Consider the following 21,846-nt stretch of genomic DNA (forward strand, 5'->3'; position numbering starts at 1 on the left):
CTATACACAGCCAAGAGAGGGGAGCAAGGCAGTGTACTTCAGCAGGCCCCTCCCTCCCTTCCTCCATCCCTCCCTCCCAGGGACTGAGGAAGCCCTGCTGCTCCTTCTTCTGCTCCATACCTACGTGATAAAGTCCGCAATGGCAATGGTTGATTATTTTTGCTTCCTTGATATCGAAGACTGGGTCATACTTGGTGATCTTTTCCTGTTGTACAATTTATAAAACTGTGTTAGTATTCTGAGTCATGACCAGTTTGGCCATTTTGAGTAGAGGTAACTGAAAAAGAAATACAGTTTATGTTATATATTTAGAGTGTGAGCTGAATGGGTTAATTAAAAAATTTTTTTTTCAAACAGGAAAGCTAATACATGTGTATGGCTGGATTATCACTGGAAGGTCAGAAACCTTTGATTTTGATGCTGAGTACATTGATAGGTAAGTGTGTGCTTGTCTCTGCGTTCAACCTGTTACAGATATGCAGGATTGCTCCCTGAGACCAGCTTCCTTGATAGCAATAAATTGTGAGCAGTTGGCACAGAACTGCTATTTTCCTCTTTGCAGTTTATGATCCCTGGTGAGCTGGGCTTCAGCAAACTTGGCTAATGTAATTGTAACTGGTCGATTAAGTCGGTCCATTTATTTACTGACAACTAGTCACTCTGGGCACAGTGTGAGTTGTACTGTAATTGCATCTGTGGATTTTCTTTCTTGATTCTTCCCCTTCTCCCTCTTGTTTCTCCGGCTGGAATAAATCCTTTATAACCATGTGTGAACCTGACCACTGTAACATCCTTGTTTGTTATCCATCTGTATATTTAGAAATTCTGTTAGTGTGATCAGAGGAAAATGTACAGAAAGCCATTGAGCTATTTTTAAAATTTATTTTATTGAAGTCTAGTTGATTTACAATGTTGTATTAATTTCTGCTGTACAGCAAAGTGATTCAGTTTTATGTCTGTATGTATATCTAGATATACATTCTTTTTTATATTATTTTCCATTATGGTTTATCACAGGACACTGAATATATTTCCCTGTGCTATACCGTATGACCTTATTGTTTATCCATCCTATTAGTATATGTAATAGTTTGCATCTGTTAATCCCAAGCTCCCGGTCCTGTCTTCCTCCTCTCCTCCTCCCCCTTGGCAATTGCAAGGCTCTTCTCTATGTCTGTGAGTCTTTCTGTTTTGAAGATAAGTTCATTTGTATCATATTTTAGTTTCCACATGTGAGTGATGTCATATGGTGTTTGTGCAAGCAATTGAGTTTTTAATATTTTGGGGGAATGATTAAGGCTTCTCTAGTAGCTTAGTGGTAAAGAATCTGCCTGCCAAGCAGAAGACATGGGTTTGATCCCTGGGTCAGGAAGATCCCTTGGAGGAGGAAATGGCAACCCACTCCAATATTCTTGTCTGGGTGATTTGATGGACAGAGGACATTGGTGGGCTTGCTAAGAGTCGGGTACATAGGATGCTGATGTGACTTTTTCCACTGGAGACTTTTAAAGTGGAAAGTGATACTAGTGAATCCTTCATGCCAGGGAAGGGGGAGAACAGAACAGAAAGTGTTGAAATTGAGATGTTCGTGAGCACCTCTAAGCAACTGTGGTTACTCAGCATGAAGCAGTTATAGTGAGGATTTCACTTTCCACTCTCATGCATTGGAGAAGGAAATGGCAACCCACTCCAGTGTTCTTGCCTGGAGAATCCCAGGGACGGGGGAGCCTGGTGGGCTGCCGTCTATGGGGTCGGACACGACTGAAGCGACTTAGCAGCAGCAGTAGCAGCGTAAAGTAGAAGGACCACAACCTCATGAGATACTCTGCTGAGAGACACCACATAGTATGTCTAATTTTTCCTCTACCCCTTGGATAGAGTGGGGGGATCCTCATGTTCTGCTACAAATCTTTGATTTTGAAGTTGACTGCTTTCAGGATCTACATTTCTGGCATAAAATAATGGTCAGGGAATTCCCTGGCAGCCCAGTGGTTAGGACTCGGCACTTTTCACTGCTATGGCCACAGCTGGGTCCGTAGTTAGGGAGCTAAGATACAGCAAGCTGTGCTGTGGCCTAATAATAATAGTAATAATAGTCGACTTGTCTTGAATGGGAATTACTCTTCCCATGGAGGCTTGAAGCCCCAAGTACATCCCTGACGATATGCCATACTTGATACTTGGTGCCATCACGGCCTTGGTCTGGGATACTGTTTAGGAGGAACACAGGCATACACTCAGTGGCTCTGTGTAGACCCAGTATAGTCAACGGGGAGATGATGATTTTTCTGGAAGGGGCAGTGCTCCCTCACTGGTGTGAAAGTATGGGCCACAGATGAGTGTAATGCACCCTGCCCTAGGGTTGAGGGTCTGATTTAGCATCTCCTCAGGGGCAGTTCCCAGCCACCTGCACTAATGACCCATAAGTTAAGAGATGAATGTTCACAGTAGGGTTTCCTCTGAGTTTTTCCAGAAATGTTTGCGGAGGGCACTCCCTCTTGACTTGTGTCTGTTGTTCCCCTTTTGTATCCAGTCCACTGATTTTGGAAGCTCAGGGAGACAAATGGATCACTCCTTGCTCTCTTGTAAACAGACAGATGGGATCCCGGTGAGTATCTTTCTTGCCAACATTCATGTTTTTAGGTTCTCCCACGTGGGCATAGCACACACACAAACATCTATTTTTAATTTAAAGCACCCATGCCTGTTGACTGCCTTATCTTTAGACTTCCTAGAAATGGCACAGTCATCGACTCACAGTGCAACTTGAAAGCTTTCTTGAAAAGACAGGTAGCTAATAATAACTGCTTACTGCATGAACACTTTCACATTGAAGGCAGCCAGTAACCTTGTAAGTACATACAGCTCTTAGTCTCACTTTACAGATTTGGGAGCTGAGGTACAGACAGGTTAAGTAATTGCCCAGAGTCTCACTAAGAGCAAGTGGCAGAGCTGGGATTTGAACCTGGGTCTACTCACTAGCCTCCGGAGTTCCTCTTGTTAACCGCTGTACTGTATCCAGAGTTCATCCTCTCACCCACTGTACTGTATCGATTAGCCAGAGAGAAAAAACACTAAAGTTTCAGTTGTTTATTTATTACAAGGAAAATTTAGAAAATGAGTATCTATGTGCTTACTTTTCAGATAATCAACATTTTGCTGGCTTTTTCAAATCACTCGGGACTGAGTGGGTTAACTTTCTGTACCCTATGACTGAGCTTTTTGGGACTAGTGTTTAGAAGAGGCAAATTGTATAATGTGATTTCTTCCTGGTATCTTTCATTTGTTTGCTCAGAATTTTCCTGTTTCAGGTTCGTACTTGCTAATAGACTTTTTTTGGGGGGAGGGTGATAATGATCTTGCTGTCCTTGTCATAAAACAGACTTTGGAAAGAAAGAACCCAGTGGAGGTAAGGAGTACGTCAAATTTTGTCTCTCACACTATGTGTTTGACTGGTAGTGTATGTATTGATGATAACTCTAGTTAGAATTTTATTTTATTTTACTTTATAACCTTCCTGGCTAAAGAACCAGAGCTTCTGAAGTGAATTGCCAGGTAATTCTTACCTCTTACCTTTTCCTGTTCTTTCCCTAGCTATCCTGTTCAGGAGGACCATGGTCTTGGGACTCTGCTGTGTCGTGTGGAAGGCAACTACATTGGTCTGTTTGAGAAGTAACAGAATTTTTAAAGTCTTATCCATCTATGTCTCTGTGTCCAGAAAAAAACTATTTCAAGAATTGGTTCCCCTGAGGATGATAATAATAATTACCATTTGTTGAGAATTCTCTGAGAGACGCTATGGGAAGCAGCTTAAATATAAACTAAATTAATCCTCACACATGCAACTTGTGAGGCTGGTGGGATTTTTCTTGCTTTATAGGTGAGAAAGTTGAAGCTAGTAACCAGTCGAGCAGGATTTATCATTCTTGGTCTAACTCCAAGCCAGTTCTTAGCTGCTCTATTGCTATTACATTTATCCTTTTATTGTTAGATGTTGCCATTGCTGATGGTGCGAGTCTGGAATATGTTTATTTCGAGCACTGTTAGAGAAGTTAAGGTGTGGGTGGTACCTTGGTGATCGCTGGACTTCTTGGCTTTATGATAGCAATGTCCTGGCCCATGTAGTTCGTGCAGGTCCCTGTATTAATGCTTGTTTCTGTTTGTTACAGGCTCCCAGAATGTTAGTTTCTCAGTATTTAACAAAGGAAAGTAAGTAACTGGGAGGAAGCAAATTTATTTTTGTCTTACATTATCTACTTTCTTGTCTTGATTAGTTTTCTTTAACCTTTTATAATGGAAAATTTCAAATGTATACAAACAATAGTGTAATAAAACTCCAGGTACCTACTTGATTCTTTTTTTTTCACCTGAGTGAATATAATTGTGTCCTGTGCACTCATCTTGAAGTGATGTAAATGTTTCAGTGTGATAAAGATACAGAATTTGGGGAATTACTTCTTAAGTAATCTCATAATACTGGAATTTTAAAACAGTATATAGTTCCATAAAGTGCTTTGTGTCTTTCCAGGAAATGACTTCTTCAAATGGAAAGGGTCCAGATTTTATAGAACTCTGGAGAGAGAAATGTGGAGTCTGGATTTCTGCTTGCCTTACCTCATGTTCTGACACTATGTACTTTTCAGGGTTTCTTGAAAAGGGCATTGCCTAGCTGATATTAATTTCATTGTGAAGATAATAACACATGACCTATAGCTACTCAGCTCAACATTAGGAGATTTGCTCTTCGTGTCTGTCTCTTTTTTTAGGAAGGAATAAAACTAGTATCTATTGAATACCTCCCATGGGCCATTTCCAAACCAAGCCCTTACACATTCGTTATTCTGTTTAATGCTAGTCACACTCTGTAAAGCAGGTATTACTATTCCCATGTAATTTTCCAGATCAGAAAACAAACTTTGTCCCATTGGTATTCTCTAGTCATCAAAAGGAGCCGGTATCTAAACAGTTTTAAAGATCACTAAAAGTTAGTGATCTTCTCTCAAGCAGTCAACCTAAAAAATGAAATCCCAGATGCAATTTTCATCCAAATCACAATTTTGTGTTTTTTTTTTTTTTTTTTCTTTTTTGGAGGTCAGTGATACACAAGGATGCATGGCTGGTCAGTGCGAAGCAAGACCTTTTTCTGTACCAGACGTACTCAGGTACCATTTTCCTTCACGGTCTTTGTCGCCCCTTGCCTCACACCACCCTGGACCTTGGACTCTCTCTGCCATCCTCTGGCCATTTCTCTATGATCATTAACACCTGAAGCTTTCCCTGCAGTCATTGATGGCCCTTTGGTTTTGTGTGAGAATAGGTTGCTTGTTGAGTGTTGCCTTTAGTTACTATATTAAATTTTTGAATAAATAAATATTAATTTAATAGTAATATTTTATTAATATTAATATAATAAAATTATTATTTATCTAATTTTATATATTTATATAATATTAATATTTATTATATAATATTTATTTATATAATTTATTTATACAATATTTATTATATAATTTATATAAAATATTAATATTTATTAATATTTACATAATAAATTTAACATTTATTTATTAATTATTAAAAATAAAATTTAAAGTAAAATTAAAATATTAAAAGAGGCTTGGTCATGGATTTTTATACAAAATCTAGGGATACAGACTGCGTGAAAGAAAGGGGAATCATCCTTATTGTATGTTCTAAAAGAATAACAGAAAAGAGATGGCGCTGAAAAATCTAAAAGCACATCTTTGTAGTTACTTTAACATCTCACCTCTGAGTATTCCTTCAAGGATTTATGATTTGCTGATACAGATGCTAAGTTTGTGTTGCAATCTGACGAGCATACAAAAAAACCAAAATCTGAAAAAATGGAAACTTGCATGGAATTGTGAACTCAGTCCAGGAATAGAAAGCTGACTACTGAAAATGAGTGCTAGCTTCTCAAGTTGAGTACAGTCTCAAAACCACTGAAAAGCTGTGAGGCTGATTCAGATCCCAGGGGCAGCAGAAATCTACCTTTGCCAAAAGTGCAAGAAATTTCCTAAGTCGAGGGGTCGATGCCATTCACTCTCTAGGTGGCCTGCCTCCATCAAAGCTGAATTTTGACCCTTGCTTTTGTTTTGGAGTGGTAACTCCATAATTAGCCTCTTTGTACCTTCAGTTAATCAGAGAACATGACTACTTGTTCGCTTTGAGGGGATGAAACTTAGAACTCTCAAACTTTGATCATAAGAGGAGAAAAGATCAGAAAAAGTTAAATTCCTGGGGACTTGTGGCATATGACAGTGTAACTCATTCTTTTGCTTAGAGCAAATCACAGACTCATATGTGTAAGTTGAGACCTTGACCAATGCATGCAGAGTTGAGGCCTCTATAAAGTATAACCTATTGTTCTGTGATGTATAAATAGGGTCCTTGAAGGGAGGAGACAGATTTCCTAAGAAAGCCTCATGGTATGCAGGGATTTTTGCTGATAGCATGAGCAACCATGGGGAAACTGCATGGGAAAAGATGAAATTCCCACTCTTTTCAAATATTGATCCTGTGTAGTGGCTGGAAAATCCCATGGACGGAGGAGCCTGGTGGGCTGCAGTCCATGGGGTCGCTAAGAGTTGGACATGACTGAGCGACTTCACTTTTCACTTTCATGCATTGGAGAAGGAAATGGCAACCCACTCCAGTATTCTTGCCTGGAGAATCCCAGGGATGGGGGAGCCTGGTGGGCTGCCGTCTATGAGGTCACACAGAGTTGGACATGACTGAAGTGACTTAGCAGCAGCAGCAGCAGCATAGTGGCTCAGACGGTAAAGAATCTGCCTGCAGTGCAGGAGACACAAGAGATGTGGGTTCGATCCCTGGGTTGGGAAGATCCTCTGGAGAAGGACATGGCAACCCAATCCAGTATTCTTGCCTGGAAAATCCCATGGACAGAGGAACCTAGTGGGCTACAGTCCATGGGGTCACAGAGTCGGACAGGACTTAGCGCTCAACAGCAGTTGGGTCACATCCTGGATTATAATTGGAAGCTTACTTTTCTTTTCCTCTTGCAGAAATACTGTCTGTGTTTCCAGAAACTGGGAGCCTTGGGGGAAGAACAGACATCACAATTACAGGAGACTTCTTTGACAACCCTGCCCAGGTTATCATTGCAGGTAAGTTGAAATGACTGAAAAGAGTTCATACTTGAATGCTGTAGGATATTATGTATCTCATTTGGCCTAGAGAGGGTGGAAGGGAAGCAATCATTGTCTCTTTCTGACTCCTCCTGGGACCCTGTTCCACAGTCTTTGTCCTATGTTTGGTTGAGACTGGGAAAAGGAGGGGATTTTGGCCCTGCAGCTCTGCAAACATGTAACAGAATGTCCTGCTGCAGATACACTCACAAATCAGAGCAAGTCCCTTTGGTGTCCCCATCTGAGGAGGGAAGAGGAGCAAGGGCACAGCTCCTCTTCACAAAAGTATTTCTTTTAAGGGCTTCTCTGGCGGCTCAGATGGCAAAGAACCTGTCTGCATTGCAGGAGACCAGGGCTCAGTCCTTGAGTTGGGAAGATCCCCTGGAGGAGGGAATGGTTACCCACTCCAGTGTTCTTCCCTGAAGAATTCCATGGATAGAGGAGCCTGGTGGGCTACAGTCCATGGGGTCCCAAAGAGTGACTGAGTGGGGACACAACTGAGTGACTAACATTTTCACTTTTTTTCACTTTTCATTCCTTCTAAAAGGCAACCTCACTCCCTCCTCCTTATCCCTGTTTGTAGGAATAAGCAGGAGTGGGTGGGCATTTGTTACACAGATTCTTCTGGAATGCCCCCTTGGCCAGTGCTTGCCTGGAACCCTTTGTTCTGCCCGATGGGATGCTCTTCTAGCTGGTGACACCAAGGATACTGGACGATGTTTTCACACTCTCCTGTCACAGTTCCCTTCCCTAGCTCGTTCATCTCCAGGGAACGGCATGGCTGGCATTGCTTTCTTCCTGATTGTTCTAAGTGGCCTGTGTTCCACTGCTCTGCATTCTCTTTCTTGCCTCCTCCCACAACTTTCTCTCTACTCTCCACTTCCGGCCTTTTGCCCTGCAACAGGAGCCTGTCTACTTTAGTGTGGTCCTTTGGCCACATCTGTACCTCCACTGATATTGCTACTGACATCTGTATCTAATTTAAATTTCCCCTCAGGTATTCCATGTGATATTAGACATGTGTCTCCCAGGAGGATTGAGTGTACCACCAGGGCCCCGAGTAAAGATGCAAGGCTCTCTGCTCCTCAGGCAGGTAAGGAAGTCGCCACGGCGACATTTTTTAACCACAAAGGGCAGGAAGTGGAAAGGAAGGTGTTTGAATCTGGTCTCAGCTGTTTGTTCGGCTGCTCAGTGAGCCCTGCATCATGGATCAGAGCTTTACGTTCAGAGGTATTCTTAGCTTTACTCAGATGCTCAGGAACACCCGGCATTCTTAGCCCCAGGCGACTGAATGGCCAGTGGGGTTCAGTGGAAACCACGATCCAGGAAGTGTAACTGCCATCAAGACGTTGCCATAGTGATTGGTGGAAAAGCCTGAGCTGCCTCCTCCATGCCCTGGGTCAGTTGCACTCCAGTTCACACTCTAAAAAGACAGAGCAACAGACTGCTTCTTCTATGCTCATAGGATGGTTAGATGAAGCAGAGAGTGGGGTGTAATGGGGTGCATTTAAATGTTGTTTCTTTGCCCTTGTGGGCAGCTGTCTGTTTCTCTGAAAAGTAGAGATGTATTGAGATGGGGCCACCAGAAACAAAGAGGGCAGGGGGACAGGTTCCACGTGTCCTTTTTTACTGTTTTTTTTTTTGGCTGGATCTCCGTTGCTGCACATGGGCTTGCTCTAGTTTTGGCAAGCGGGGGTGACTTCGTGGTAGCGCACGGGCTTCTCACTGTAGCGGCTCCCCTTGAGAAGCACAGGCTCCAGACGCATGGGCTTCAGCAGTTCTGGCACACTGCTTAGTTGCCCCATGGCATGTGGGATCTTCTCGGACCAAGGATAGAACCCAGGTATCCTGAATTGCAAGGCGGATTCTTCACCACTGGACTGCCTGGAAAGTCCACCTTCTGTGTTTAAACCTCCTACCCCATGGCTACAAATTACAAGTGCACCAGGGAAGCACTTTTCTGGGAAGCATTAGAACAGGATCTCAGGTGTAGTTAGGGATGAAGGGTAGTTGGCGTCTGGAGTCCTACATGCTCCACAAGGGCTGACTTCACAGTTAAACCACAGACGGGGGAGTTCATCTCCTGAGTCTCATCGAGGGGGGAAACTTTCTAAAGAAAGGCCATTTGGGTGTAAAAACGCATTCAAAGCTGAGGCTGGGCATTCTCCAGGTCCCTGATCTGTGGTCTTTACTCAGGGAAAGCTCTAATCCAAGGAAACAAACGACTATCTGAAGCAAGGGATGGAGAAAATGTGAGTCTGGATTCAGGGAATAGAGAGTCTGATTCCTCTCATGGCGGTTCCTGCTGGAAGCTACCAGGGCCGTGGTAGGGGAATTTCTTGAATGCTGCTGATTTTTTTAACTTGAAGAAGTAATTTTTATTGCATTTCTAGGCTTCCTTGTTACGTTTAGCAGGCAAGTTTGAAGAATGTTGCCCTAAAATAAGATCAAAAGAGTTTAAAGTGTACATTATAAATAAAATGTGTGTGGAAAACATAACGAGGCAGTTCTGGATGGTTGACAATGTCCTTTGTACAATGCTTTTGGCATTTCTTTTATGGAAGAGTAATAGGGGGGGGTGGACAGGCAGCTGTTAACATTTGATCCTTAGCTCTAGACAGGCAGATCACAGTCTCCTCCCCAGGGCCCTCCAGGCTGTCTGGTCTCAGGCTGGCGGGTGAGCTGGGGGTCTCAGGGACAGGATGAGGGCTGTGTCCTGCAGAGCTCCCAAGCCCTCACCCCAGCTGCCCACTGACCGGTGCAGGTCTTGAGTCAAGGAGGACTTCTCCCCTTATCTCTGCCTCTGCGACCTAATGGCGGCAGGGGTCTCCATGGGTTGCAGTTCATGGGACGCAGCCCCGATCTGGGCTGCCTGAGGATGCTGAGGGGCAGCTGGAGTTCTCTGTGATGATGAATGGGTAAGGTCTGGACACCTGAGGGCACCGCCAGCTGAGAGCTGCCTCCTCAGCTGGGCTGGGCACTGGCAGGAGGACCCAAACTTGCGTGCTGGCCGTACACTCCCTGGGCAGGGTAACCAGCACGTGCAGGGACCCCCCCCCTCCTCTTAACTAGGAGCTGGATCTCAGAGGGTGAAGGTTGAGCCTTCGTGGGACCTTGCCCTTCTTGTCAAAACAGAGTATAACATTTGTTTTGATGGAGGTTGGAACAATGTGGCCTGACTTCAAGAACAAAAGATCTGACACCTAGAAGTCTGCAAAAATAATAACGCCCCTTCCTCACCTTCCCTATAAAAGGACTTTGCGGAAAAGCTTTCAGGGAGCTTGGGTTGTTTTTTTTTTTTAAGTCATGAGCCGCTCTTCTTGCATGGCCCTGCAGTAAACGTTTCTCTGCTCCAGGCTCCGATGTTTGGCCTCAGTGCGTGTCGGGCACACAGCCCTGTGTTGGGTAATAATGAATAATAATTCATGCACTGGGTAACAGGACAAATGATCCTGTTTTGCAGCTGTTCTCAGTAGCAGGCGTGGGGCACTTGGCAGTGTTCCGTCCGTACTACTGGGATCGTGGTGCTACTGACCTCTAGTGGGTAGAGGCTGGAAGTGCTGCTAAACATCCTTCAGTGCTCTGTGAAGTGAAGCAGCTCAGCCGTGTCCGACTCTTTGCGACCCCATGGACAGTAGCCTACCAGGCTCCTCCGTCCATGGGATTTTCCAGGCAAGAATACTGGAGTGGGCTGCCATTTCCTTCTCCAGGGGGTCTTCCCAACTCAAGGATCGAACCCAGGTTTCCTGCATTGCAGACAGACGCTTTACCGTCTGAGCCACCAGGGAAGCAGCCCTTAAAACGCATTGCAGGCAGCACCAGGGAAGCCCCACAACGGAGTTATCCGGCCCCAAATATCAATACTGCTAAGCCTGAGAAACCTCAAATAGTACGTTAAAATATGCTGTTATTTTTCTGCTTATTCCTTATCTGTTTCTCCATCTTAGGATTTAACAGGGAATAACAACAGGAATTTAAAATAATAATAACAGCCCTCGCTATCCTTTACTGAGTACTTATATTTTCGGCTCTTTGAGTATATATTTTAAGCCCCCTTAGTCTTTTTCCCTCCAGAGTTGTCAAAATGACTTTACTTCTCCCCACGGCTTTATTGAGATGTAATTGCCGTGTAACTCAGCTCCTTTAGTCTTTAGAGCAGTTTCTCTGTTTACTATTGACCCGATTTTGATGCAGGAGAAAATGAAAATGTGAAGCAGTTTGCTCAAAGCTGCCCGTCAAGTAAGTGGTAGAGCTGGACTCTGAACCCACCCATGGGTGATTCCAGAGCTTTTACTGTCAACCCAATTAGTAGCCAGTATTGATCACACAATGCAGTATATTAAAAAGCAGAGACATTACTTTGCTGACAAAGGTCTGTCTATTCAAAGCTATGGTGTTTCCAGTAGTCATGTTTGGATGTGAGAGTTAGACTATAAGGAAAGCTGAGTGCCAAAGAATTGATGCTTTTGAACTGTGGTATTGGAGAAGACTCTTGAGTGTCCCTTGGACAGCAAGGAGATCAAACCAGTCCATTCTAAAGGAAGTCAGTCCTGAATATTCATTGGAAGGTCTGAAGCTGAAGCTCCAATACTTTGGCCACCTGATGTGAAGAACTGACTCACTGGAAAAGACCCTGATGCTGGGAAAAATTGAAGGCAGGAGGAGAAGGGGACAACAGAGGATGAGATGGTTGGATGGCATCATTGACTCAATGGACATGAGTTTGAGCAAGCTCCTAGAGTTAGTGATGGACAGGGAAGCCTGGTGTGCTGCAGTCCATGGGGTTGCAAAGAGTTGGACATGACTGAGCAACTGAACTGAACTGATTGATCACACATATGCCTTTGGTCTCAGGGTTTTTTTTTTTTTTTTTTTTGCTAATATAAAACACAAATAAATAGATGACATTTAGAATGTTATGCAATGGCAGCCTGTCACACGATTTGCTGCATGTTCACAAACTGAGGTCAGGACTCATGAAAAATGTGAGGATTGCCAGTTTTCTGGGACAAAGGGGGCTTAGGGAATAGAGTTCTTATGACATTAAAAGATACTGAAGTGCACTCCTGGCTTCACAAGCCTTTGATTGCTTTTTCACATTTTTCTCATATCTGGACACTCCCATTAAAAAGAGCTCCTTTGCTTTTTATGGTCCTCTGAGAAGATGCCCCCTTACTGCTCCTTGTCAGGTGGGCTGAATTCTTACACCTAGCAGTAGTTTCCACTTACTAGAACATTTGTATTATCTTTATTTTATTTGGGGGGGGGTATTCTTTCACTGTTATGTATTAGGGTAAAGTTGCTTTACAATGTTGTGTAAGTTTCTGCTGTACACCAAAGTGAATCAGCTCTATGTATAGTTTTTATAGTGTCTCACATGATTACTCCATTTGGGTCTCAGTTGACTCACCTTCTAAATAGTTCCTGTATCATCTTTGTCCTGAATCTGTAGTCAAGAAGTTCCCCCGCTTGGGGGAGAAACCCCCTCTGATGTTTATGAGGCATACATGTCTTACAGGCAATCGAGGGCTTCTCTTTGAAGTTGGAGATGCTTCTGAGGACTTGGACCTGACTGAAGCCTCCCCTGGGTACAGTTGGCAGATCGTCCCTAATGCCAGTTCTCCATCTGGATTTTGGTCAAAGGAAGGGCAACCTTTCAGGTATGTTTGCAGGAAAAGTGGATGTCCAGATCACAAGTGTCTCTATTGGCCTGGGTGAGGCTAGGCGACAGATGAGTAAGCAATGAGATTTCCGGGGGAAAATGTAACATATGTACTAACTCAGCAGTCACAAATTTTGATCACTGTTCTCAGCCAGTATTGGTTATGTTCATGAACCACAGGCCCTTTATGTGTACATGCTAAATTTTGATCAATGAGTAAAATATATATGTTGTACAGCTTAGTTTGAAATCTGCTTTGGGGAAGACTATTCATCAGAACATTTAGCTGGGTAGGCCAGGAAGCTTGGTAAAGAGCAGGGCAAAACTTCCTGTAGGAATGTGGTTAAAAGATAAAACCAGTATCTGGATGATGCTAAAGAAAGACTCAAACAGTTGCCCTTTGGGCATATGAGGGAGCAGAGGCTGGGCAGCTAGCAGCTCTGTGGGAATAATTATCCAGTGCTGTAGGTCAACCAGATGGCTGGTGTAGAGCAGGGAAGCTCCTGTGGGCTCGGCAGGCATTGTTTTCTACAGTAGTGACTGCAGTGTGGTAAAGTTTCCCTGTTTAGTTTAGTTTTGTCTTTTTAATCCCTTCAAGGATGTGGCCGGAATTTCTCATTATTTTGATGTGGGCTTAAAAATGTAGAAAATAAGAGAGCTGTGGAGACATGGTGTGCTCCAAGCTTGTATATAGGTGTCTATGTCCTCTAGGTGTGATGGATCTCTTCTTTTTCTGAAACTCTCCTCAGAGAGGGTGGTTATGACTCCTGTGTCTGAATTCTGTGCTAAGTCACTTTAGTCGTGTCCAACTCTTTGTGACCCTATGGACTGTAGCCTGTCAGGCTCCTCTGTCCATGGGATTCTCCAGGCAGGAATATTGGAGTGGGTTGCCATGTGCCCCTTCCAGGGGATCTTTCCCACCCAGAGATCGAACCTGTGTCTCTTACATCTCCTGCGTTTGCAGGCGGGTGAATTCTCGTCAATCTGTAACCTCTTTCAAGGATTTGAGTATTCTACTGGTTTCTTTTGGCTGTGCTGCATAGCATGTGGGATCTTAGTTCCTCAACCAGGGATCGAACCCAGGTCCTCTGCAGTGGAAGTGCAGAGTCTTAACCACTGGACCACTAGGGAAGTCTCTTGGCCATTTTAAAGGTTAATTCAGTTGTGCAAAGGAAGACTTTGTTCTCTGTTCACTGAATTTCAAACATTGAAGGAACCAAGTAGGGAAAGAAATCTGATCAGAGTTAAGTTTCTGTTGTCTTGAAAGTCTTACTAATTAGATATCTAACCACCAGTACATGGTTTTAAAGTGGCAATAAATAGTGTGTGTGTGTGTTTGGTGGCTCCCAGTACCGCATCTTTGTCATAGTTTCTGAGGACCATAAATTATGTTCTAAAGAAAATCTTTCAGCTATACTCAGTGTGTGTGGGGGCGTCAAGGAGAGTCCCACCTCAACAGATAGAAGAGCATTTTGTTTATTTGCTATGACCTGTAGGTTTCTCTCTGCCATTTCAAGGAGCCCCAAACCAGATAGCAACTCTTTTTATTCTTTCTGGCATTCGTTTCTGTAAAATTCAAAATTTTAAAATAAAAAATTGGAAGAACTTTAGTTATTTTCAAAACTATTCTCAGAAAATATTCTCTGTATTCTTCATATCTAGATCAAATCAGAGAAAACTCTGATTGAAGATCTTTATTTCTAATAATGAGAATGATATTTACTATTGATTGAATGCTTACCATGTGCCAGACCCTGTACTGGCCACGTTTGGTAAGTGATCTCAGCTAAGCCCCCAGGTGACCCTTTGCTGTGGCTATAACTTTCCTAAAGATGATACAGACTGTCTGGGGAGTCGTGCCAGTTCAAAGTGATGGGCTGAGGTACTGAGCCAGGCAGGCATCACAGGAAGAGATGCATCCAGAGGGCTCTGGCCAGTCACAGGCATGACTCAAGTGTTTCCTCCTCATTAACATAAAGACAAACAAAATCCAAGGGCACTGTTGTTGGGTCAGTGATACTGGGCTTGGCTGCCCTTACTTCTTTCTCTGTGTTCCTCTGCTTTCCAGAGCACGGCTCAGTGGGTTCTTTGTGGCCCCAGAGACAAATAATTACACTTTCTGGATCCAGGCTGACAACCAGGCTTCTCTGTATTTCAGTTGGTCGGAGGACCCGAGGACCAAGGTATTCACCACCTTCTTGTTTTCCTTCTTCTTGTCCCCAGTCCCTCACTCATGAAAAAAAAAAAACACCAAAAAAAGCAGTAAGTCAAAACGAAGCCTTTCATGTTCTACTGGTAGTTGTAACACACTGTTAAGGAACCAGAAACTTTAATTTTTTTTTTTTTTTTGGTGTGTGCATGTGTGTGTATGGGTTTTTTAAAATTAGAAATTTTAAAAAGTTGATATATAATCTACATGATTTTACTTTTTGAAACAGAGCTTGCTGGTCATTTTGCTACATACCTTGTTTCTAAACTTCACAGCATCTTGTGAGCTATGTCTCTTTATCTCCATTTTCCAGATGAGGACAATGAGGTTTAGAAGGCTTGTCTGACCAATGCAGGGCCACTGGGGTGATAAAGAGGCATATTAAGAATTCAAATCCAGATTTGTCTGACTCAAAATTTGTTTTTACCACTGATTCTGGGTGTGGATGTAGCTAGTTTTATGCAGGAATTTTCTGGCCAGTTTTGAAGGATAAAAAAAGTGTTTTAGCAAACAACAAAAATTACTTAATGCCATTGTCAAAGAAACACAGTATTTTCTCTCAAATGATGAATATGCCTCTATGAAATTACTCTGCTAGTTGGCTGGAGAAGCATCATAGATTTTTGATGTGGTCTAGTCGTTTAGGTTTCTCAAAGGGCATCATATGATTTTACCCACAGCATCATGTAAAGTTAGGGTTTCTGGTTGGCTCTTCCAGGTTTACACATGGCCCATCCATCTCATCTGAGTACTATGTAATCTAGACACAGAGAGAGAGAATGATGACTGGAGAGGCATGCATAGAATAGTCCTAGAAAGTTCAGGCTAACTTGTTGGAAAAGGCAGAACAGCCCCCAATTCTCTTGTTAGTGGATGTCTAGATGCTTTTTGTTTGAGAGAGAGAGGCCCAGAAGCTCCACAGTGTCGGTCCTGATGTGTTTACTGGGGTGCAGGTGAAAATGGCCTCTATCAGGGTGGGCACTGCCGACTGGTTTGACTCCTGGGAGCAGAATGGGAGTGACAAGACCCAGCAACAGAAGACCCCCAAGCTGGAGCTGCGTGGGGGAGCCAGGTACTACCTGGAAGCAGAGCATCAAGGGAGAGCCCCCAGCGGCGGGGTGAGAATTGGTGTCCAGATCCACAACACCTGGCTGAATCCTGACGTGGTCAGCACATACCTCCGGGAGAAGCATCAGATCCGAGCTTGGGCCCAGAGACTTCCGGAAATCCAGGTCTGCCTGTGTTTTTTGTCCCATGGGGTTAGGTTCAGGGGCTGAACTCTGCAAGGAATTTAGTCCTGGCTGGCTGGGAGCCAGGAGACTTGAGCCGTAATGATAACTCTCCTGCAAAAGAGATTGGACATCCATCCAGTAGTGTTGAGAGGATTATTTTTTTTTAAAGGAATCTTACTGTTGTGATGCCCTGATTCATGGACTTGGTTTTAGGTACCAAAGTCCTGGTAAATCTTCCTTTGGAAACATATTCCTCAGAGAGGAAATAAGGTCCTCCTAACACTCACACCCATGTTTGCATGCCTGTGAGTGTATACATGCGTGATTTCATAGCTTTTCGACCCATTTAGGTCCTATTTCCTGATATACTGTCTATAGCAAGTCAGGGAAGTATGTCTTATGTTCCTAGATTGTCTTTTTGGCTCAATGAGCACATATTGTTTAATTCTGTCACTCTTGACTTTTTAGATGCTGACTGTGTCTGGCACAGGGAACTTCTTCCTTACCTGGGACAACGTTTCTAGTCAGCCAATCCCTGCAAATGCCACAGCCCATCAGGTGGGCATTTTATTCACATAAGGAGAGGTGGGGGAACTAGAGGTAATCTTTACGTCCATGGCATGTGCTCCTGGTCATTTTTCTTATTAACAGATTCAAACAGCCATTGAGGAGTTACTTGCAGTCAAATGCAAACTGGAACCCCTTTCAGCGAACATCTTACTCTGGCAGGGATTTGAACAAGGTACGATTCCTGGTTTGACGAATTCCGACCCTCTTCTTTACCCTTATCTTTTTTTTTTTTAATGTAAAAGGGGAACAATCTTCATTTCATCTCCAAGGTGACTCTGTTCCTTCCAATGGAAACTGGATTTGGACACAGTGTTTAAGAGAGAGGCTGCATGTTTGGGAGGGACCTGCTTGGTGTGGGAATCAGAGAAAGAAAGGACATCCCTTCCGTGCTATCAGGGGAGCAGAGAGTTAGAAACAAAGGATGCTGGTGACTAAGGCTCAGGAGCTGTATCTCATGCCACAGGTGGGAAAGAGCAATGGATACAGGAGAGATATAGCGGAACAGTGCAAATCTTGTTTAACTCAAATCACATCTCAAAGGAATTCTTACGTAATACAGTAGTCTGTGCTGTGCATGGCAAGTTGTGTCAGTCGTGTCTGACTCTTTGCGACCCTATGAACTGAAGCCTGCCAGGCTCCTCTGTATGTGGCATTCTCCAGCCAACAATACTGGAGTGGGTTGCAGTTTCCTATGCCAGGGGATCTTCCCAACCAACTTATTGAACCGAGTCTCTTATGTCTTCTGCGTTGGCAGATGGGTTCTTTACCACTTGGGAAGCCGAAGACTGTAGTCTAACATATTCCAAAAATGTGAGGATATGTTTTAGAAATCGTAAGGTGAGCTAAGTTGCAGTCAACACACCTTACCTCTTTGCGTCTCAATATTTTTTTGTTGTGGTACACATAGAAAATGATAATAGATTTTTAATGCTCTGGAGGAGACACAGTGCGTAGGTGGAGCCTTCGAGCTGGAGGGTGCTGGCCACCCCGAGCCCTGCCCAGCTTGCCCAAGGACTGAGAGGCCAGTGTCGTGGAGAACCCATAACCCATTCCTTGCAGACATGTTGTGGAGCTCTGTTTGATAATTACTCCTGTCTTCCTATTTTATCTGAACTTCATCCAGGGTTAGAAGGTTCCACCTCTGATGGGCACCTCACCAGCGGGACAGAGCCCTTCTGTGGGAGGTTCAGTCTCCATCAGCCCCGACACCTTGTCCTGACACCTCCAGCTGCTCAGGAAGTCTACCGGCTAGATCAGTACACGCACGTAAGTAGCAGCCATTGTGTTTGCAGGCCAGGTGGGCAGGGAGGAGTTGAAATTATTCTCTGCGGTGGACACTGGAGAAACAGGAGCACAAGGGAGCGGTTGCCACGACTCACAGATGTTTCAGGTGGAGGTGCTAGGTTTTGGGTGTGAATGGACATCTTGGGTCCTCCATTAGCTGGTTGCTGCATAGAAATGCCTTTGTAATAACTGAGACCTATGGAAGCTTCTGGGCTTTCTAGTTGGCTCAGTGGTAAAGAATCCACCTGCCAGTGCAGGAGATGTGGATTTGATCCCTGGGTTGGGAAGATCCCTTGGAGGAGGAAATGGAAGCCCACTCCAGTATTCTTGCCTGGAGAATCCCATGGACAGAGGAGCCTGGAGGGCTATAGTCCATGGAGTTGCAAAGAGTTGGAGTTGAATTAATGACAAAAAGCAACAACAATGACAACACGGAAGTTTCCATATGTTTCAGTGTTTTCTTTGATCTCCAGGTATGAGAGCAGACTCTCCACTCAGACTTTCTGGTTTTGAATTCTGACTCTATACCCTGCATGCCCTCTGTGTTTTATCTTAGTTTACTCATCTGAGAAATGGGTGATAACAGGTCTGCCTCTCAAGCTATTGAGGAAGAGTATATGAGGTAATCCAGTAAAGTGCTTGGGCAGTGGCTAGGACTTCTTTAAAGCTAGTTATTATTTATTATAGTTACTGTTATTATTGATGGATGAACTTACACATTCCTCCAATACCTCATATCCTTTGCGTGAATAGCTCTGCTCTTTGGGGACCAGTGTGAACCTTCCTGGGATGACTGAGCTCACGGCAGTGGTTTCAAGTCCTTTCTGAGTCAAAAAAGAGTGGGAGCTGGGACTAAACGGTTCAGGAAGGGGCAAGACCGAACTTGCAGCCTTTCTTCTATAGCACAGGAGCCCGGCAGGTGGTGGTGGGGATTTAGCCCACACTAGAGGCATTTCCGTCTACGGGGTCGCACAGAGTCGGACACGACTGAAGCGACTTAGCAGCAGCAGCAGCAGCAGCAGAGGCATTTTGCCTGGAAAATCCCATGGACGGAGGAGCCTGGTAGGCTGCAGTTCATGGGGTTTGGAAGAGTCGGACACGACTGAGCGACTTCACTTTCACTTTTCACTTTCATGCATTGAAGAAGGAAATGGCAACCCACTCCAGTGTTCTTGCCTGGAGAATCCCAGGGATGACAGAGCCTGGTGGGCTGCCGTCGATGGGATCACACAGAGTTGGACACGACTGAAGCGACTGAGCAGCAGCAGCAGTAGCAGCAGAGGCATTTTTGGTCATCACAACTGGGGAAGTGTTAGTGCCATCCAGTGGGTAGGTTCTAGGAAAGTTGCTACACGTTCTGCAATGCACAGTGTAAGAAAAGGACTCACAGAAAAGTCCCAGTCCTAAATGTCAATAGTGCCACAGTTGAAAAATCCTGCCAAACAATTTTACTTAACTCTGAGTTAGAAGCCAAGGATGCTGGTGAGTTCAGGTTAAGGAGTGAGGCTCAGACAGGTTCAGTACCTTGCTTGAGATTGCACAGGTATCTGGGTCACAACAAAGGATTTCTTTTTTTTTTTTTTTACAACAAGGGACTTCTAATTGAGATCTCTAATTGAGATAAAAAATCCTCACAGCCACACACAGTGCTAGGCATTGAATAACTCTCTGTTGGATAAATAGCAATTTGCTCTAAACTAAGGTAAGGTCTAGGAAGGCAGGAGTGGTCTGGCTGTCTTTAGGTTGGTTCTAGGGGGTGGATTGTCCTCAGTAAACATTACTTGAACAGCTGCTTCTTAGTGACAAAGCTGAAGCCCTTGTTTTGTGTCTCTAGTTGTGCCTTGCATACAGAGGCCATGAGAATACGACCCTGAAGATGACTGTGTCCTTCACAGTCGGCCTTCAAAACCCTGTTAAGAACCTCACGTGTGACTGGAGTCTCCTGGGGACCAGTCCTAGGTAGGTACCCACAGGTAGCTTGTCTGCGGGCAGGTGTGGTGGGAATTCTGCCAGATGGTATGGCTAACTATCCTGGGGACAGTGACTCATGAGAGGTATTGTCTGACAGTGGGGCCTCAGACAATAGTTTCAGCTCTGAACATGTTTTATTTGACAAAGAAGTTTGATTTAAGAGCAGTTAGTCGTTACATATATAAGGAGTCTGACATTTCTCATAGGGATAGAGTCAAAGACCATCATATTTGGAAGAGATTTTATGGAACATTCCTTGACATTACAGATGAGAAAAATTGGGACCCAGAGAATGTGTGATTCACTGAAATTCATTCAGCAAGTGAGCAAAGATACTGGAACATGATTCAGGCATTTTGATCCCTTGATTCAGCACTCTTTCCACATCTCTCAGGGGTTTTGTAAGTGGTTTTAAACCTAAATGAGTTTTAGGTTTTCAGTTCAGTTCAGTTGCTCAGTCGTGTCCGACTCTTTGCGACCCCATGAATTGCAGCACGCCAGGCCTCCCTGTCCATCACCAACTCCCGGAGTTCACTCAGACTCACGTCCATCGAGTCGTGATGCCATCCAGCCATCTCATCCTTTGTCATCCCCTTCTCCTCCTGCCCCTAATCCCTCCCAGCATCAGAGTCTTTTCCAATGAGTCAACTCTTCTCATGAGGTGGCCAAAGTACTGCAGTTTCAGCTTTAGCATCATTCCTTCCAAAGAAATCCCAGGGCTGATCTCCTTCAGAATGGGCTGGTTGGATCTCCTTGCAGTCCAGAGGACTCTCAAGAGTCTTCTCCAACACCACAGTTCAAAAGTATCATTTCTTCGGCGCTCAGCCTTCTTCACAGTCCAACTCTCACATCCATACATGACCACAGGAAAAACCATAGCCTTGACTAGATGGACCTTAGTCGGCAAAGTAATGTCTCTGCTTTTGAATATACTATCTAGGTTGGTCATAACTTTTCTTCCAAGGAGTAAGCGTCTTTTAATTTCATGGCTGCAGTCACCATCTGCAGTGATTTTGGAGCCCCCCAAAATAAAGTCTGACACTGTTTCCACTGTTTCCCCATTGGGTTTTAGAGTCCACTAATCATCTCTGTGGTTAGAGCCTAACATGTGATCTGCTTAAGACACACAATTGTATTGTAATTTTAAAGTACTGCTGACACTGTTATGAATGGATGGTGGACTTAACCGTGACTCACTGGTGGTGTGTCCAGCCAAGTTGAGCCCATTTTGGGTGGGATGCTGGTACCATGGCAACCAGGACTGTGCAGATCTCCCAGCTGCATGGTCTTCGGGCCCAGGCTGGGGAACTGGGGCTCTCAGGTGAGAGGCCTGTGGTGCTCACGGGAGGCCCGTTTCTGCTCTGTTGCTTGTGTTCAGCTGGCAGTTCACCTGCACTGACCTCTGGAAGACCTGTGTGCACCACTCCTCGCATCTCCAGCTGCCTCCTGCAAATTCCCCTGTGCTGGTTCACCAGATTGACCTCCTCCCTCTGTCTCCAGAGATGGGCGTGTTCTATGTGGATGAGATTATTATTGCAGACACAAACCTAACAGGTGATTATCAGATCTACTCTCCTCTATGAACTATCCATCAGATAGGGTGCTCAGGCTTTTCTGGAGAGGCTGCTTCTCTTTTAATGGAGAGAGAACAGATGATTCTCCATCTTTCCACCTCAGTCCCAGGGAGAAGATGAAGTTGTGATTGTGTGTCTTTGGCTTTTATATCCCTCTAGCAAGTTCCTTCTGTTT

At 44.2% G+C, this 21,846-nt stretch overlaps 1 protein-coding gene and 1 non-coding gene across 2 annotated transcripts in view; one reads left to right on the top strand and one right to left on the bottom strand.

The window, feature by feature from the left end:
- The window catches only part of PKHD1 (PKHD1 ciliary IPT domain containing fibrocystin/polyductin), a 452,170-nt gene that overhangs the window by 14,602 nt on the left and 415,722 nt on the right, over nt 1-21,846 (top strand). The window contains exons 6-20 of the mRNA XM_040249475.1: nt 358-436; nt 2,534-2,608; nt 3,595-3,659; nt 4,170-4,209; nt 5,092-5,162; nt 7,047-7,148; nt 8,167-8,262; nt 12,688-12,829; nt 14,900-15,014; nt 15,994-16,272; nt 16,741-16,830; nt 16,924-17,014; nt 17,966-18,108; nt 19,961-20,085; nt 21,476-21,651. Of these exons, the coding sequence (XP_040105409.1) occupies nt 358-436; nt 2,534-2,608; nt 3,595-3,659; nt 4,170-4,209; nt 5,092-5,162; nt 7,047-7,148; nt 8,167-8,262; nt 12,688-12,829; nt 14,900-15,014; nt 15,994-16,272; nt 16,741-16,830; nt 16,924-17,014; nt 17,966-18,108; nt 19,961-20,085; nt 21,476-21,651 (1,689 nt within the window). The remainder of the gene's footprint in view (nt 1-357; nt 437-2,533; nt 2,609-3,594; nt 3,660-4,169; nt 4,210-5,091; nt 5,163-7,046; nt 7,149-8,166; nt 8,263-12,687; nt 12,830-14,899; nt 15,015-15,993; nt 16,273-16,740; nt 16,831-16,923; nt 17,015-17,965; nt 18,109-19,960; nt 20,086-21,475; nt 21,652-21,846) is intronic.
- On the bottom strand, nt 13,890-13,962 carry TRNAG-UCC. The gene has a single exon. It is a non-coding gene; the product is annotated as a tRNA-Gly (tRNA).

This window comes from Oryx dammah, unplaced genomic scaffold (assembly GCF_014754425.2).
Source record: "Oryx dammah isolate SB20612 unplaced genomic scaffold, SCBI_Odam_1.1 HiC_scaffold_11, whole genome shotgun sequence".
Lineage (NCBI taxonomy): Eukaryota > Metazoa > Chordata > Mammalia > Artiodactyla > Bovidae > Oryx > Oryx dammah.